General features: G+C 37.2%; 1 protein-coding gene across 2 annotated transcripts in view; it reads right to left on the bottom strand.

Annotated features, from left to right (window-relative positions):
* The window catches only part of KLHDC10 (kelch domain containing 10), a 60,135-nt gene that overhangs the window by 6,346 nt on the left and 37,841 nt on the right, over positions 1-15,948 (bottom strand). For both annotated transcript variants that reach the window (XM_047095212.1, XM_047095213.1), the window contains 6 exons: positions 8,530-8,751; positions 6,420-6,574; positions 5,098-5,246; positions 3,319-3,403; positions 2,189-2,255; positions 1,610-1,657 (listed from right to left, as the gene is read on the bottom strand). In XM_047095212.1, the coding sequence (XP_046951168.1) occupies positions 1,610-1,657; positions 2,189-2,255; positions 3,319-3,403; positions 5,098-5,246; positions 6,420-6,574; positions 8,530-8,751 (726 nt within the window). The remainder of the gene's footprint in view (positions 1-1,609; positions 1,658-2,188; positions 2,256-3,318; positions 3,404-5,097; positions 5,247-6,419; positions 6,575-8,529; positions 8,752-15,948) is intronic.

Below are 15,948 nucleotides of genomic sequence, written 5' to 3'. Positions count from 1 at the left end.
AAGTAAAACACTTCGATTCTAATCCAAAAAAATTTCATACACACGTGAGCCAGACAAAACATAACTGCCGGTCACCAGTTTACAAATTGTTCTTTTAAATAATGCTCTAGAAAGGATGGACACTATCTGCCCATAGAGACAAATGTCTTCTATGTAGACATTTAACCTGAGGAGAAACATTCACTGCAATGCTCAATTTGGGGGCAGAAAAAGTAGTTCTTACAAATTTTCTTTAGTCAAAAGAGGATAGTTTGAAGCCCCATTGCATCTAAACAGTTTTTTAAGTTCTTTAAACCTTCTCCAAAATCAAAGGTGTTTCTTTTTTTTTCTTTTTTTTTTTTTTTTTTTTTTTTTTACCGTTGTCATTGCTTTGTTTTTGTAAAATTAGACAGTTATAACTGGACGACTTGTAACAAAGTCTACATAAACATTCATACTAAATGCCCCAAACTAAGGCTGAACTCCACTAGTATACTGCCTGGCCTCAACGAATCAAATGAATAGATGTCTTAATTCAGGTCTAGATCAGGGTTAAGCCAATACTTCATTAAACTACAAAATACACTGGAAACTTTTTGGCCTAAGATCCAAGAAAAGTTCAGCTCCAAAGCAAGGTACAGCTTTGCTTCTTCCAGAGGCAAAGCTGAACAACGCCACTATCCATAAATCCTACCGAGAAAGCAGGAGCCTAATAAAATGTACCTCTGTGAGATGGCAGCATAATCCTAGTGAAATCCAAACAAAACTGCCGAAAGGATACAGGCTATCAAATTCATTTACACACACCTTCCTCCCAGGAAAAATGGAAGGGGGTATACCAAACGATCAAATAAGTTGTAAATTAAAAGACAGGAGGGTTGTCCAAAGAGAAGTCATTCATCACACTCGGATGAAGTAGCCTCAGCTGCTTTCTGAAGCCACACAATGCCTCTGTTGTAATACGGCCAAAGAATGAGCCAAGAGTCCTATTTGGCATCTGACAGAACACAGAATAAACTTTAGAAAATACCACTCTGAAGGACTTATTGTAATTTTAATACTTTGTCCACCAAGGTGTCCATTTTATATGTCAAGATTATTAGTGTTACCCACCACGGCCACAGACATTGGTTGGGGTGAGGTGCTGAAAGGTCAGGTGGTGTAATAAAAGCTTATTTATCACCAATTTTTGAGTTCTCTGGTAACTGAGGGAACCCAAACACCCCACTAGGTTACTGGATGAAAACTGCTGAGAGAACCATAATTTTATGGGTTTCCCTTTAAGTTTACACTATAAGAAATAGACTCTTCTCAAAGTTATGCCCCCTTTAAGGAGCTATTATTAAGAAATAAAGCCACCTGGGTGGCTCAGTCAGTTGAGCATATTGAATCTGGCTGGGGTCACGATCTCACGGTTCATGAGATTGAGCCCCACATCGGGCTCTGTGCTGACAGCATGGAGCTTGCTTGGGATTCTTCTCTCTCTCTCTCATCATTTCTCTCTGCCCCTCCCCCACTCACGCACTCTCACTCACCCTCTCAAAATAAATAAATAAACATAAAAAAAAGAAGACATTCTTGGCATATATGATTACAAAAATGAAACTAGAATGTTCTTTAGAATACTTACCATTTTTTATTTGAACGCAACTGTGACATCTTCGGGCTGCAGGAAAACCTGCCAAACACATGAACACAAATATCCCATTATCCACAGAAAGAATAGAATAACGGTGATGGGCCACGGTGAAAGACATCCTATGAGTAACTTACTTAAAACAATCCCTTTGTTGCATTAAGCAACCATTGATTAGTCCTTCCAACCCTTCCTTTTTTTCACATTAAATTAAAGCCATCGGAGTCCCATTATAACTACAATGCTCAGGTGCCAGGGCAACAAAACGGGGTTACTAATGGCCTTCCCAAGCCCTTATGCCCACAAAAAACAGGTGGACCTTGATTCAAAGTGCCTACTTCCTAACCCACCCACATTTCCCTATTTCCACAGAACTCAACAATCCCCATTAAAAGTCTCTGCACAATTGCGGAGGAAGCATAATTGGGCTAAGGAATAAAATAAGTTATAATACTAGTACAACAGATATTATACTTGTCATATAACTCAAAAAAAGCACTTTTTCTCTTCTAAAATAAGTAAAAATATAAAGCATAGTTATTAAAGAAAAATGAATCAATAATTTAAATTTACCTATTTTTTCGTGGGGTTTTGTGGCAATTTCCTCCCATGCATTCGTTTCAAGGTTGTATGCATGGATCTTGGGGAGAAAAAGAGAAGATACACACACATAAATAACTTTAGCTTATTTTTTTAGAGAAAGAGTGCGTAAGCGGAGGAGAGGGGCAAAGGGAGAGAGAGAGAATCTTGAGAAGGCTCTGTGCTAAGTGCAGAGCCTGAGGTGGGGCTCGTTCCCACAACCCTGGGATCATGACCTGAGCTGAAATGAAGAGTCAGACACTTAACTGACTGAGCCACCCAGGCACCCCTGAAAACTGAATTTTTAACAACAACCTGTATAAACATGTATTCTTGGTTGAAAAGTCTTCGTTTCTTTTGCTTTTCTCTGATTTTCCCTAATACTAATATTAAGGCAAAAAACATTAAATGAAGCAGTTGAAAACTAGCAGATATAGGACTCCAATTTTTTAAAATCACAGAAAAAAAACGAAGTAAGAAAGTTGGAATTCTACAACTACCACATTTTTCGCAATGAACATGTGTATCATTTTTTTATACCAGAAAAAAGCAACTGTTCATAAGAAAATATGAGAATGCAGTTTTGACAAAACTTGAAAAAGATCAATAAGGCTCCAAAGCAGACCAGGAGCTCTGTAGCCTAATCTAGATTTTCCCTGGGAGATGTGCATTTAGAAATGTCATAGGAATGGATGAATAAAAACCTTCAGAGTACAGCTTTCTAAAGTGAGTGACGCAGAGCCCTAAAAATACTGTTCTTTTTAGACATCTCACTGATGATGAGAGACATTCTGTGGGACATTCTGAGCAACGTGGCTCCAGTTCTCATCGGTTTCTCCATTTAAGCTACTGTGTCCTCCTTTTGGTCTCTTTCCTCATCCAGTTTGTGCCAGGATTCATTTTCATGTGTTTTTAGTGTGTGATCACTACAACTGTCAACTGGAAAGTGTAACAGAGGCATAGTTCAGCCTTCTGTTACGAAGAGCAGGTAACACACAACAGGTGTTAATGAAGAACCTGTCCAGAAATCTAAATATCTACAGTCACAGAATTATCTTGCTTGGTATGAAACATGCCTCTTCCTATCCTTCTCTCTCTCTCATTATTATTATTTTTAAATATACCTTGTTTAAGGAATAAGCTGTCCAGGAAGTACCACCTCCCAAGATGTAAATCCTCTGCCCATCATGTGCAATTTCATGTCTGTATCTGAAAATACACAATAAAATCCATTTATAATAAAGTGAAAAATTATCTACCTAAGATTTAGCTACAGGATATTTTTATTGGATAATTATTCACAGTAATAAGTTATTAGAAATAACCTAAGTGGTCAACAAGAGTGAATTGATTCAACAAATTATAGAATATATATAAAATGGATTGGTATGCATCCAATAAGAAAGTAGGTGTAGAGGATGGTTAATATATTGGAAACTTCTTTTCGTGTCATTAACTAAAAAAAAAAATGCTCTCATGTAAGAGCAGATAGGCTATAACCTCATTAAAAATTTATAGTTACACAAATACGCACAGAAAATGACTACAGAGATACATCCAAAATGTTAACCCTGGTTATCCCTAGATTTAGGTTTTGTTTTTTTATTTTCTTCATTTTGCTTATCTGTATTTTCCAGATTTTCTAAAAAGTGATCTGTCTACATTTCATTAGAAACCCTAGACTATGTGCTTTTAAATGAAGATACTTATTTAATAGATACAAAGATATCAGAAAAATTATGCTACTCAAAACTGTGAATATAATGTGAAACACCTACCAGAACTTTCATCCAAGCAGTCTAGCTAGAAGCTGAAACAATTTATAATATGTCCATAAAATGATTCAAGAAGGCAACCATGTGAAAATGCTTTGAAAACTTAATCTATTTCCTCCTTTCCCTGAAGGCCCTGGTGCTGATAAAATAAATTACATCAAAATTATTCCAGCAGCGGTCCACCTCCCAAGTCCTCACACGGTAGTTCTACAATCATCAGCCCACTGACATACTGCAAAAAAGATAAAGTCTTCCTTAGCACCTCTATGCTATTTTGTTTAAAGGAAACAAAGAGTTAACTGCATTCATCTGAACAGAGTGAATAAAAAAATGTTTACTGTCTTTGCATTTAATGTGTATTTTTTTAAGTTTATTCATGTAAGTAATCACTACACCCAACATGGGGCTTGTACGCACAGCCCTAAGACCAAGACTTGTGTGCTCTTCTGAGCCAGCCACGTGCCCCCACTGTCTTTACTTTTAAACAGGAGGGGAAGAAATTAAGTTTTTCATAGAGCTCACTGCTAAAAGGCAACTCCTATCAGGAAACAAAAGTGAAAGGCCTACACCTGTTCCTAGAAGGCAACTAGGAGCACCATGTGATGTCTGCGTGCTTAACAGGGCACTTAAAATCAGTGGCCTCCCTCCCTCCTTTCCATCCATCCATCCGATCAATATTCATTGAGTACTACTATGGGAACTGATGCCACGGGCACTGCGCCTTCTTCTGGGTATACAGCTGTGAGCAAATGAGCCAAAGACTCCTAATATGCAAGTTAAGAAGGGAAATCAAAAAAGTAACTAGAAAGTAATTGTTTTGTCTGTAACATGATATTTAATTACAATTGCTACCATTGGTTTCTTCTCCAAAGTGTTACTATCTTCTTAGTGCAGAAAAACTGAGGTATAAAAGAAAATAACATGAGGAAAAAATCTATAGTTAATGGAGAAATAGCACTCCTTAACCAGAAGACCTTTCTTTAATGCTGAACTGGCATCTACCAGCCAGTTAGCTATTTTAACCAGGCTGTAAGAATTTTCTTTAAACCATATTACCAATATTCTGAATAAAGTCAAATCTTAGCAAGAATGAATAAATACGCTTTAATCCTCTTGCCAGAACCTTACCTCTCTTCTGGCAGATCACAGGATAGGTTGTTTGGTTTCAGTTGTGTCCACTCTCTGGTATTGAGATCTAATTTGTGCAGATCTGTGCTATAAATATAGCCAGTTGTCCCTCCAAAAACATAAAGGGAGCCATTGATGATCGCCATGGCCTGGAAAACAAGGAAACGTGAACACCACTGACTCATGAACACTTTGGTAAAGAATGTAAACTTACTAAATACCCCCAAATCAGACTTTATGAAATTCTTTTGTACTTTTTAACCTTCTAGAATATCAGACGTTTAAAGGATTAAAGATTTTAGAGAACCCAGAGATTACTTTTAGAAAGGTAGAGCTTTGCTCAACTGGAAAGCAGTCCTACCTAGAAAGGCAAGAGGACTGGATGTTCCTTACGGGTCTTAGCCAACCCAAGAATGTATACATCGGGGGCATTAGCATTTCCATGCAAAGCTGCTTCTCTTTCTAAGCAGTATGAAGAAAACTGCTCTAAGAAGAACAAGCAGATATGAAAATAAGCCACCAGAACTCCTTAAGTAAAATGTCTAGAGTTAGCAGTCATAAAACTTCACATTTTCCACCAGCTTCTTCTTTAGCATAAGCTCAGCTTTTGTTATGATCATGTCATCAGAGTTTAAATGCCTCCTGTGGCGGGATAGAGTTATCTAGTGTGTGCCTCTACACATAGCTCAGAAGGAAGGTATTTACCAGTACGAAAGCTGGCCAGCTGAACAAGAAGCCAAAGCTTAGCTGTTTTAAGCTTAGTCCATTACTTTCAAAGGGTCTCTGATGCTGGTAGGTCACACCCTATCTTTTTGGATATAACTTTTCAAACCTATGATTTGAAGCACGGCAATGTAACTAGAAACTCATCTCCACATAATCTGTGTTTTAGCTCAGATCAGTCTTATAAAAGTCTTGTACCAAAGTGTGGAGATCACCTCCTCTACTACTTAGGTTAGAAAGCTCTCCACAGAATCGCATTGTTCTAAAGGTGGCAGCGTGCAGACCATACGTAGAGCCCAATCTCTCACTGGAGGTGGGGGTGGGGATGTGGTGGGTCCTGACACTGAAAAATACTTCTGTATAGATCTAGATCACGATGCCCAATTGGACTAGAAACAAAGAGTGAGGGAAAAAAAGGAAGAGAGAAGGCGAGCAACCAGATTTATAAATTACAACTTCGTATCAGAACTGAAAATCAAATATTAACCCCAGTGAATTTATTCTCTGTTAAAAACATGGAAATAATTATTCTGACATTGTCCCCCAAACTAGAAAAATCTGCAGAAATACATCCACCGTGACTGGCCACAGATTGGTACCTGTCCATATATACGACTGGGTTTCTTCCCACGACAGCTAAGTAAAGCCCATCTCTTATACTTCACGTTACACACGTGGACATCATTGCCGTTGCTCTCGCCAAAAGGGATGCCTGTACCTCCGAATACCAACAGGTTGTTTCCATGCAGCACAACTGGGGAAGGAGAAGCACAAATTCCATTTACGTACTGGCTACCTGTAATATGTTCCCATAAACCCAGAATCACTGAGAAACTGGGGGGAAAAAAAAAAGCCTGCTTTAATGCTCTCGGAAGATAGCCCAAATCACTGACATCTAACTACTAAAAAGTACTGCAGAAAAAGGTTTAATTCACACTCTATGGACTGTGTCATGTAGCCAGCTCATTGTTAGGTGTGTGACATGTATTCAATGTGTATTTGTGGAGTTCATGAAATACTGTGGATAATAATACTAAATGACATGAACCACTGCCGCTCAAGGCGGTTCAAGTACGCAGCAAGGGGGAGGAACATGAAGTATTATCTTTGTCTTAGCAAAGGCCCAGCAGGGCTCTGGATGAAGGGATAAAATGATCATTCTGTTTTTGCCAGGGGAATGAATGATCTCTACATTTTAAATTATGGTTTCTGTCACCTTAATCCTCCACCAGATAAAAAGAAACACCAATATCCTGCTGGTAACTTTGGTGTTCTTCTCTAGATCTCTTCTGTTCTGCCACCACACACACACACACACACACACACACACACACACACACACACACACATTCTTTCTCTCTGATGACAAATGCTCCCAAAATAGTGCTACTGTATTATTTCAATGGCATTTCTTTTCTAAAATCAATTATTCAGTTAATATAGAATAAGAATCAGCATGGGCTCTGAAGCCAGCTAGAGCTAGGTTTCAATTCTCATGTGACCTCAGGAAAGTTATTTAATCTCCAAATTAATCCTCACAACAGCCCTATGAGGTGGGAACTAATCTTATCTTCTCCATTTTTATAGCTGATGAAACAAGTGGAGAGTGGTTTAACCTCGTTGAACGTTTCCCAAAAAGAATCTTGCCAAGCTAGGATTCAATTCCAGGCAATCTAACTCCAGAGCCTGCACTCTTAGCCATTTCCTTAGGGCATCTCTGTAGCCTCAGTTTCTCTTTTTTTTTCCCTTCCAAATTTTGATTTAAATTCTAGTTAGTTAACATATAGTGTAATACTGGTTTTGGAATAGGATTTAGTGATTCATTACTCACATATAACACCCAGTGCTCATCTCAACAAGTGCCCTCCTTAGTACCCATCACCCATCTAGTCCACCCCCCCACTCACCTCCCTCCATCAACCCTGTTTGTTTTCTATCATTCGGAGTCTCTTGTGATTTGCTTCCCTCTTTTCTCCGCTTCCCATACGTTCATCTGTTTTGCTTCCTAAATTCTACATGAGTGAAATCATATGGTATCTTTCTCTGACTTATTTCATTTAGTATAATATACTCTAGCTCCATCCATGTCATTGCAAATGACAAGATTTCATTCTTTTTGATGGCTGAGTGATATTCCATTGTGTGTGTGTGTGTGTGTGTGTGTGTGTGTGTGTGTACCACATCTTGTTTACCCATTTATCAGTTGATGGACATACTTGGGCTCTTTCCACTCAGTTTCTCATTTGTACAATGGCAGTAATTCTAGTTTGTGCATTATACAGACGTCGTTAGGTAAACAGATACTACACGGGAAGTACTTTGTTCAGAAGCTATCATTGCCATTGTAAGCCCCATCTGTTGATCTTCTACTACATTGTGCTTCGCATACATACATATATATGAAACTTTATACTGAACCCACTGAGATATCACTAATCCCAGTTTACAGGTAAGGAACTTGACGCTAAAACTCATCAAGCAAGCAAATGGTACACAGCTAGATTTAAACTCAGGACTATCCAACTGCCAAGTGATTCTGAATCACCATGCTATATTATTACCATAGTGAAAAGTCTACCCATTAACAGGGTTTAATCATATTACAGTATTATTATGAATTATGAACAAAAAACACACGGCACTAAACCTGTTCTCACAGACATTGCTTAATTATGAAAGAGTCAAAAGTTCAGGACGGCTTGCACTCACGTGACATAGATGCCAATTCCCGGGGCATGTAGCCATCTGTGCCCATCTGGTGCCATACTCCTGTAGCAAAATGATACCTCCAAAGCTCCCTGAAGAGAGGATAGTCTTCATTATCTGGCCCTCCAGATTCATCGTAATCTGGGTTATAACCTCCAAACACATAGAGGTTGGTATTATCTGCCACACAACGATGTCCACTTCGTGCTGGTGGAGGTCTGTGGCCTAGGAAAGAAGAGGACAGTCTTCCACAGATGGCCAAGCAGATTAAAAACACAAACAAAATTTGGTCATAATCATTTTAGCTTTAAAAGGGGATGGGGAAGATTTATAACGTGGATTTACTTTTTATTTGCTTAGGTTATTTTATACATTCGCACATACTACTTAAGATAATTTTAAGGAGCTAGTCTCCATTTCTATTTCATACAACTACTTTCAGATTTTGGAAACTGTAAAAAAATTTTTTTCCAAGGGAGGAAAAATAGCATTATAAACTCAAGAAAATGGCTGACAACTTGAAATTTGCAAGAGAAGGAGGAGGGGTTTAATAATCCAAAAGCTAACAGGACAAATTTTCTTATTTCCTTAGAGGAGAACAAAAACACAGGCCAACTAAATTAAACTGAAAATATTAGAGAACTACATAAATATAATCACAAATGTGAATGAGTCATGTATAAATAAAAATACACACACATAAAACCTATGATTTGTCCACAGTATATAATTACACACTTAAAAAGAAAACTGGCTTTCAAAGAGTTATAGCAAAATTTAGAATTTAAATCCCACTCCAGACATTATGGCAGTCAACAAAAAATATCCTTATACTTATCTCAAAGAGCATCTCTCACCCTATTGAGAGCTTCACTAAGGAAAGCTATTTCTACAATTGATATTTGAAAGCTTTCTGAAGCTTTCTGTAATTTCTGAAATTATATCACCTAGTTCACTAAAAACGACTTCAAGATTATTTTAGAGTAAAAAAAAACTAAAATTTTATATTGTTTCTATTATCCTTACAATTGTTTATACCAGTCTACACAAACCCTTACATAGCTATAGAACCAAAGATGCTTAAATAACATATTGGATAGAATAAGAAGCTACTATAGTTGTCTGTTACCTTAAAGACTTATCTAATTTCTTATATTAGGAATAGGTACTAATACAATGTTAATTAATATTTAGGACGATGCTGGGCACCTAACAAACTTCTGTAATATAAATAAACATTTATTATCAACCTAACATAAGCCTTATACATATATATTCTTGATCAAAATCCCACTTCCTAAGGTATAGTTTTCAATAAGAACTGAAAAGAAATTGCACAGATCTAAGAGAAACTAAAAAACTAATGAACCATGAATCACCGAATCACTCAACTCCGACCTGTTAGTCCTGCTTGAGAATCTTTGACGGTTCCTTCCTGTTCAAGTACGGAGTGTTCAACTAGTGATTTAGGGCCTCTGATGACCTAACTTTGTCCTGATCTCTCACACTCCTGCCTGTTTAAGTTTGTCTCGCTGCTTGGAAAGGCGAGTACTTCCCTTAGACCTTGGCCTGGCCTCCTACCCTTCAATGCCTACTTGTGGAAATGCCTCCAAGTCCAGCCCTTACAGCTTTCTCACCAATAAAACCCTAGGGCCCTTACAGTTCAGCACCCTACAATTCAAATGATAGGATATGCACTTTCTATAAGATTATGTAAACACATGAATATATTAGGCAATCTAGAATCAGTTAGAAAATTGACTCATGAGCCGTGATTTACCTCAAGTGAATAACTCAATTTCTCTTTCTAGGAATCTTGAAATACAGAAAGTGTGGTGTGGAAGAAAGAGCAAAGGCTCCCACAAATATCCAGATTTGAATCCAGGTTTTTTTCTAACTGCTACCTTGAGCAAGTCACTGACCCTCACTGAGTCTCAGCTTCCTCATCTGCATAAGGGGATATTATTCTTGTACCTCACAGATTTTTCATACTGCTATTAAAATGTTTATTAATAAAGTTTTATTTTAATGTTTATTTATTTTTGAGAGAGAGAGACAGAACGCGCCCGAGCAGGGGAGGGGCAGAGAGAGAGGGAGACACAGAAACTGAAGCAGGCTCCAGGCTCCGAGCTGTCAGCACAGAGCTTGACGTGGGGCTCGAACTCATGAACTGTGAAATCATGACCTGAAGTCAGGCACAACTGACTGAGCCATCCCAGCGCCCCTAAAATGTTTATTGGTTTATATATGAATCTTCAACGTACCTGCAAGCTATTTGAAGAGAGAGAAATGTACTTGTATTCATCTTTCTAGCACCAAGCCTAAGGCACACAGAAAACACTAAACAAAAACTTACAAATTTAATTCTTCTCTACTCATTTTGTTAATGTTTTTCTCCTCCAAATAGGTTATAAGCTCCTCAATGGGAAAGGTCATGTATAACAATTATTCTGTACTACCTCTAACACCTAAAACAGCTGGAGATATTTAAGGCACTAGAAGTTTCACTGATTTTAAGTCAGAGTAAACAATGACAGGGACGCTCAAAACAGTACAGCTCTCAGTGGACTTTGATATAATTATACTTAAGAGATATACGATTTGGGGGGCAGGAGTTGGGTTATACAACGGTCTTCTCAAAATATAAATGTTTCTAAAAATTAGTGACACAAATTTAGGGGCACCTGGGTGGCTCAGTCGCCCGAAGTCCGACTTCGGCTCAGATCGTGATCTCACAGTTCATGAGTTCAAGCCCCACACTGGGCTCACAGCTGTCGGCACAGAGCCAGCCTCAGGTCCTCTGTTCCCTTCTGTCTCTGCCCCTCCCCTGCTTGTTCTCTCTGTCTCAAAAATAAATAGTATTTATTAAAAATAAATATTTATTGAAAATATGTATATTTTTAAAATGTATAAATAAATAAAAATTAGTGAGGCAAATTTAAAGAAAAAACAGAATTGCTGTGGTCAGCAGATGGGAACTCTAAGAATCTCTATAACGTCACTCACTTTATTACCTACAGTCAACAGACAATTTTTTAAAACTGCTTTTGGACAGAAAGGACATACAGTCTATTCTAGGATTTTGTCTAAATGGCTGTACAGCAGATACTCCATTATAAGTTTATTGACAACTATTTTTGTGACAACTATAACTCAAATGTATTAAAGGTTGAGGAGTTAGTGAAAAGACAGTTTTAGATTTATCCACTCGTTCATTAAGCCAAAAATCTTATCAGATACTTGCTATGTACCAGGTACTGTGTAAGATGCTGGGGATACAGTGATAGAGAATGGAGATACCATAACCATTTCTGTCCTTTAGAGCTTGTAAAGGCTAGTCCTACACTGTCCAATGCAGTAGCCACTAGTCATATATTAATGTTGAGCATTAATTAAATCAATCAATTAATTAATCAACATTAATGTTGAAATGAGGATGGTCCAAACTGAGATATGTTCTAAATGTAAAATGCCCACTGGATTTCAAAGACTTAATATCCAAAAATGAATGTAAAATTACAAATTTTCGTATTGAATACATGTTGAAAAATTTTTTATATCCTGAGTTAAATAAAAGTATTATTAAAATTAATGTTACCTGCCTTTTACATTTTTATTTGTTTTTTGCTTTGAAATTTAGAAACAAATTTTATTTAAGATCTGAAATACAATTCCTAAAATATCAACTTCTCCAGAAAACCGTGGCTACACAATAATGCATTGCCTCTATCATGTTAGAAAGTGCATTAGACTCAAATACAAAAACCATGAAACAAACCACCATCCTTCAACAATTTGAGCAGAGAGAGAATGCCTAAGGAACAACATAGGTGGACTTGCAGAGGATGGGCTGTTTTACTTCAAGCACCATTAAAAAAAAAAAAAAAAAAGAGCGCAAATGGCCTTTTACAGTTTTAATGTGGCTACTAGAAATTTTTAAATGTTGTGGTTCACGTAACATTTCTATTGAACAGGGTTGGTCTAACTCAATTGCTGGCTTTTGTAAGTAATTTCATTATCTATGCAAATTAAACTGCTGGGTAAAGAGCATCTGATCAATTTTTGATAAATATTAAACATCCTGTCAAGAGGTCTGATAGCCGGGAGTGAAGAGGTTACTGTTCTTTCTCTTTGGTCAGTAACTAGAGATTTCTTTGTACATATTTATAGCCCAAGAGTGACTAACATATCAGAAAGTCAAATTTTATTTTGAATAAATCATGGGAGTTTGTCAGGGATAATGTCATGGAGACTAAGCATTGATTTTCATTATGTGGGATACAGCATAGGCTCATCAACTTGACCGAAATAAAATCAGGTTTTAGATTGTTAAATAGTTCTCTGAATCCTCCCCCAAATTCTCCACGTGTAAATCCCACCTTCCTAAAAATGACTTGCTACTATTAAAATCACCCAGGGAACTAGGTTACCTGATTCAGGAACTTCCACTAGAAAATGTAAAAAACTCCAATGTGAACTTGTATGCAGAGGTGAACTTCTAATATCCAGAAGGCAACCTCCAGCTAAGGCAGTGTGCACCTACTACGTCCGAGCCATCTTCTCTTCTGTGTGCTCACCCTGTCACAACAACTTGCTGTTTACCCCAGGGAGTAAGCAGGAGCTTATGGTAACCAGGGAAATGGGCTTTAGTTTCCAGCCTAAAGGAAGGAAGAAGCTAGCTGTCCCCCATCAGGGGATAGATGTTTAGGTTGCTGCTGTTTTCACCATTACAATATTGTAACAAAGCTTCCGTTATGTATATTGAGATGCAAATGTCCGAGTATTTCTGGGTCAAAGGAATATACGCTTTGACCTGTTACAGATGCAATGTTGTCACAGAGCCATACTGCTCTCCAAAAAGACTGGAACAATTTACACTCCAGCAATGCTTTCTGGAAGTGCCTATTCATGCTGTCTTCAAGCTCTTTCATTTGTGCCCATCAGAATGGTGCAAATTGGTGTCAGGTAATTTGTATTTCCCTGATTTTTACTAGTTCACATGTTTATCAGCCCGTTTTATTTATTCTTTGGGGAACTGCCTGATCACATCCCTTGCCTACTTTTCCATCTACTGAGTTTTCTTCTCACAGGTTTATAGAGATTATTATATTTCTTTCTTCCAGCCTGCTACTTGTCTCAATTTTGTTTATGGTATCTTTTAACAGATGGAAGTTTTCGTCTGAATCTTTCAGTCTTTTCTTCTAAGGTTTCTTTGCAAAAAGAAAAAGAAACAAGGCTGCTCTGTATCTCATTTATTTCTAAATCATTATAAAATTATAAAAAATTCCCCACTTACTTCTAGTAATTTTACAGTTTTGACTTTTTATATTCAGAACCTGAATACATCCAGAACTTATTTTTGTGTATTATAGGAGGTAGGGCTCTAACTGTTCCTCTCAAATGGATAGGCTGTTGCCCCCAAACCATTTATGGAAAGCCACCTCTTCTATACTGAATCGAAATATCACCTTTATCAGACACGAAATTGACATGTTCTAGAGTAGAATCAGGAAAATCCCAATTATCCAGGTCTAATCACAAATTTAGACACAAAATCTATTACTCTTTAAGAATGCACACAATCAACACAAAGCAAAACCACAAAATCTTAATGGCAAAAGCTTGCAAATAAAATAGCATATTAACATTTATTGCTTAATAAGTCTATTACTTACAAGATGTAGCCACCTCTAAATGTTCTATCAAATATGTGTGGGGAGGCCATTAAAAAAATAAGAACTTTCACCGCTAAAAGTATTAGCTGGTTATAAATATCAAATAGCTAAAGGATAAATTGTTTAACTGGTCACTTTTTTCCAAATATGAAGCTTTCCATTACCTCTGCCGGAGAAGACAGGTCTTCTGTTGTACACCTGGAAACCTGACAGGAAATCCAAGGAAGACTGAGCCAGCTAGCTCCCGCCCCTGACCAGCAACCAGACCTTTTTACTACTCCCAGAGTCCAAGCTGCTCAGGCAAAAGCAACCCATTCATATCAGCATGCAATATTACTTAGTTGTGTAAGCATTTCCTACCAAAGAGACTCTATGCCCTATACGAGATGTGTATGTAAATATTTGGCTTCTCAGGGCAGAGTAATCTTTAGCGTCTAAGATGGCAGCAATAAAATAAATTCGCTTTGACAGGTTCTGGTGTTATCGTGAGTTAGTTTCAAGTGCTGAGCACAGCATACTTGAGACAGCAGTCACACTGTTCTAGGGATCAGTGGCCATGGGCTTCTGGGATCTGTTCAGTTCCACTGTCTATTCCTATACCATTATCACACTGTCTTAATTATGTTAGCTTTGAAGTATCCAATCGACATCTAGTAGGACAAATTCCCCTTTGTGTTACTTTTTCATAAACCTCTTGGCTGTTTTTCTCCATTACTCATGTAATGAATTTTGAAATCAGTTTGTTAAAAACCTGTAAGAAGTTCTTTGGTATAAGACACCATCTTATACAGATGATCAAAGTTAACGGGGTCATAATGGGACAAATCAACACCATGTGCAATGAGATGAGCACAGCATTACTTCCGAGTATTCCTACCAAAAATGCATTAAGCTGAATGTAAGGGACACTGCACAATATAACTAGTGTTTACTGTTCAAAAATATCAACACCAAGGCTGAAGATGAGAACTGAACGCAACACGTGATCTGGGACTTTCTTTTACTAAAAAGGATATCATCGGAATAATTGGCAAAATCTGAAAATAAGGTCTGTAAATTAGATACTAGTGTTAATTTTATCCATTACTTATAGTTTCCTATTTTGTGTACGAGTCTGCAGTCAAAGAGACTACTTGTTTTTTAGGAAAAGACACTTAAGTATTTAGGGGCAAAGGGGCATGATGTCTGTAGCTTACTCTCAAAAACGGTTCAAACAAACAATATGCATGTATATGTATACATGTGTTATACATATAGAAAGGGGGGGAATGGGTGAGGAGAGGAGAGAGAGAAGAGAGGGAATAGGATAAAGCAAATGTGATCAAATATTAACATTTGGAGAATCTGGGCAAAAGGGATAGAATTTTTTACCATTCTTGTAGCTTCTCTGTTGAATCTGAAATTATGTCATGAAGGAACATAATCTCTAGCCTTTTATCCTCATTTTTTTTGATAGTCATCAGTAGTTTCATTGTTTTTATTTCTCAGTACTTTACAAATTTCCATATAATTGTGACTAGATATCTCTTTGATTTTCTAATTCGTTGCTGTTAATATATAGGAAAGCAATTTATCTTTGCAAGTTTAAATTTTATCCAGCCAACTGTCTGAACTCTAGTATTAGTTGTCATTAATTATCTTGAATTTTACAGTAGACAATGATATACATGTTATTAATGACAACTTTCTGCTTTCTTTCCAATACATATACCTTTTATTTTTTTCCTTGTCTTCTATTGTATTGGCT

This window comes from Lynx rufus, unplaced genomic scaffold, assembly GCF_022079265.1.
Source record: "Lynx rufus isolate CCGP_SWC_20201006 ecotype Redwood Valley unplaced genomic scaffold, mLynRuf1.p SCAF_4, whole genome shotgun sequence".
Lineage (NCBI taxonomy): Eukaryota > Metazoa > Chordata > Mammalia > Carnivora > Felidae > Lynx > Lynx rufus.
The sequence above is the reverse complement of the archived record's forward strand: the minus strand, read 5'-3'. Positions and strand labels throughout refer to the sequence as shown.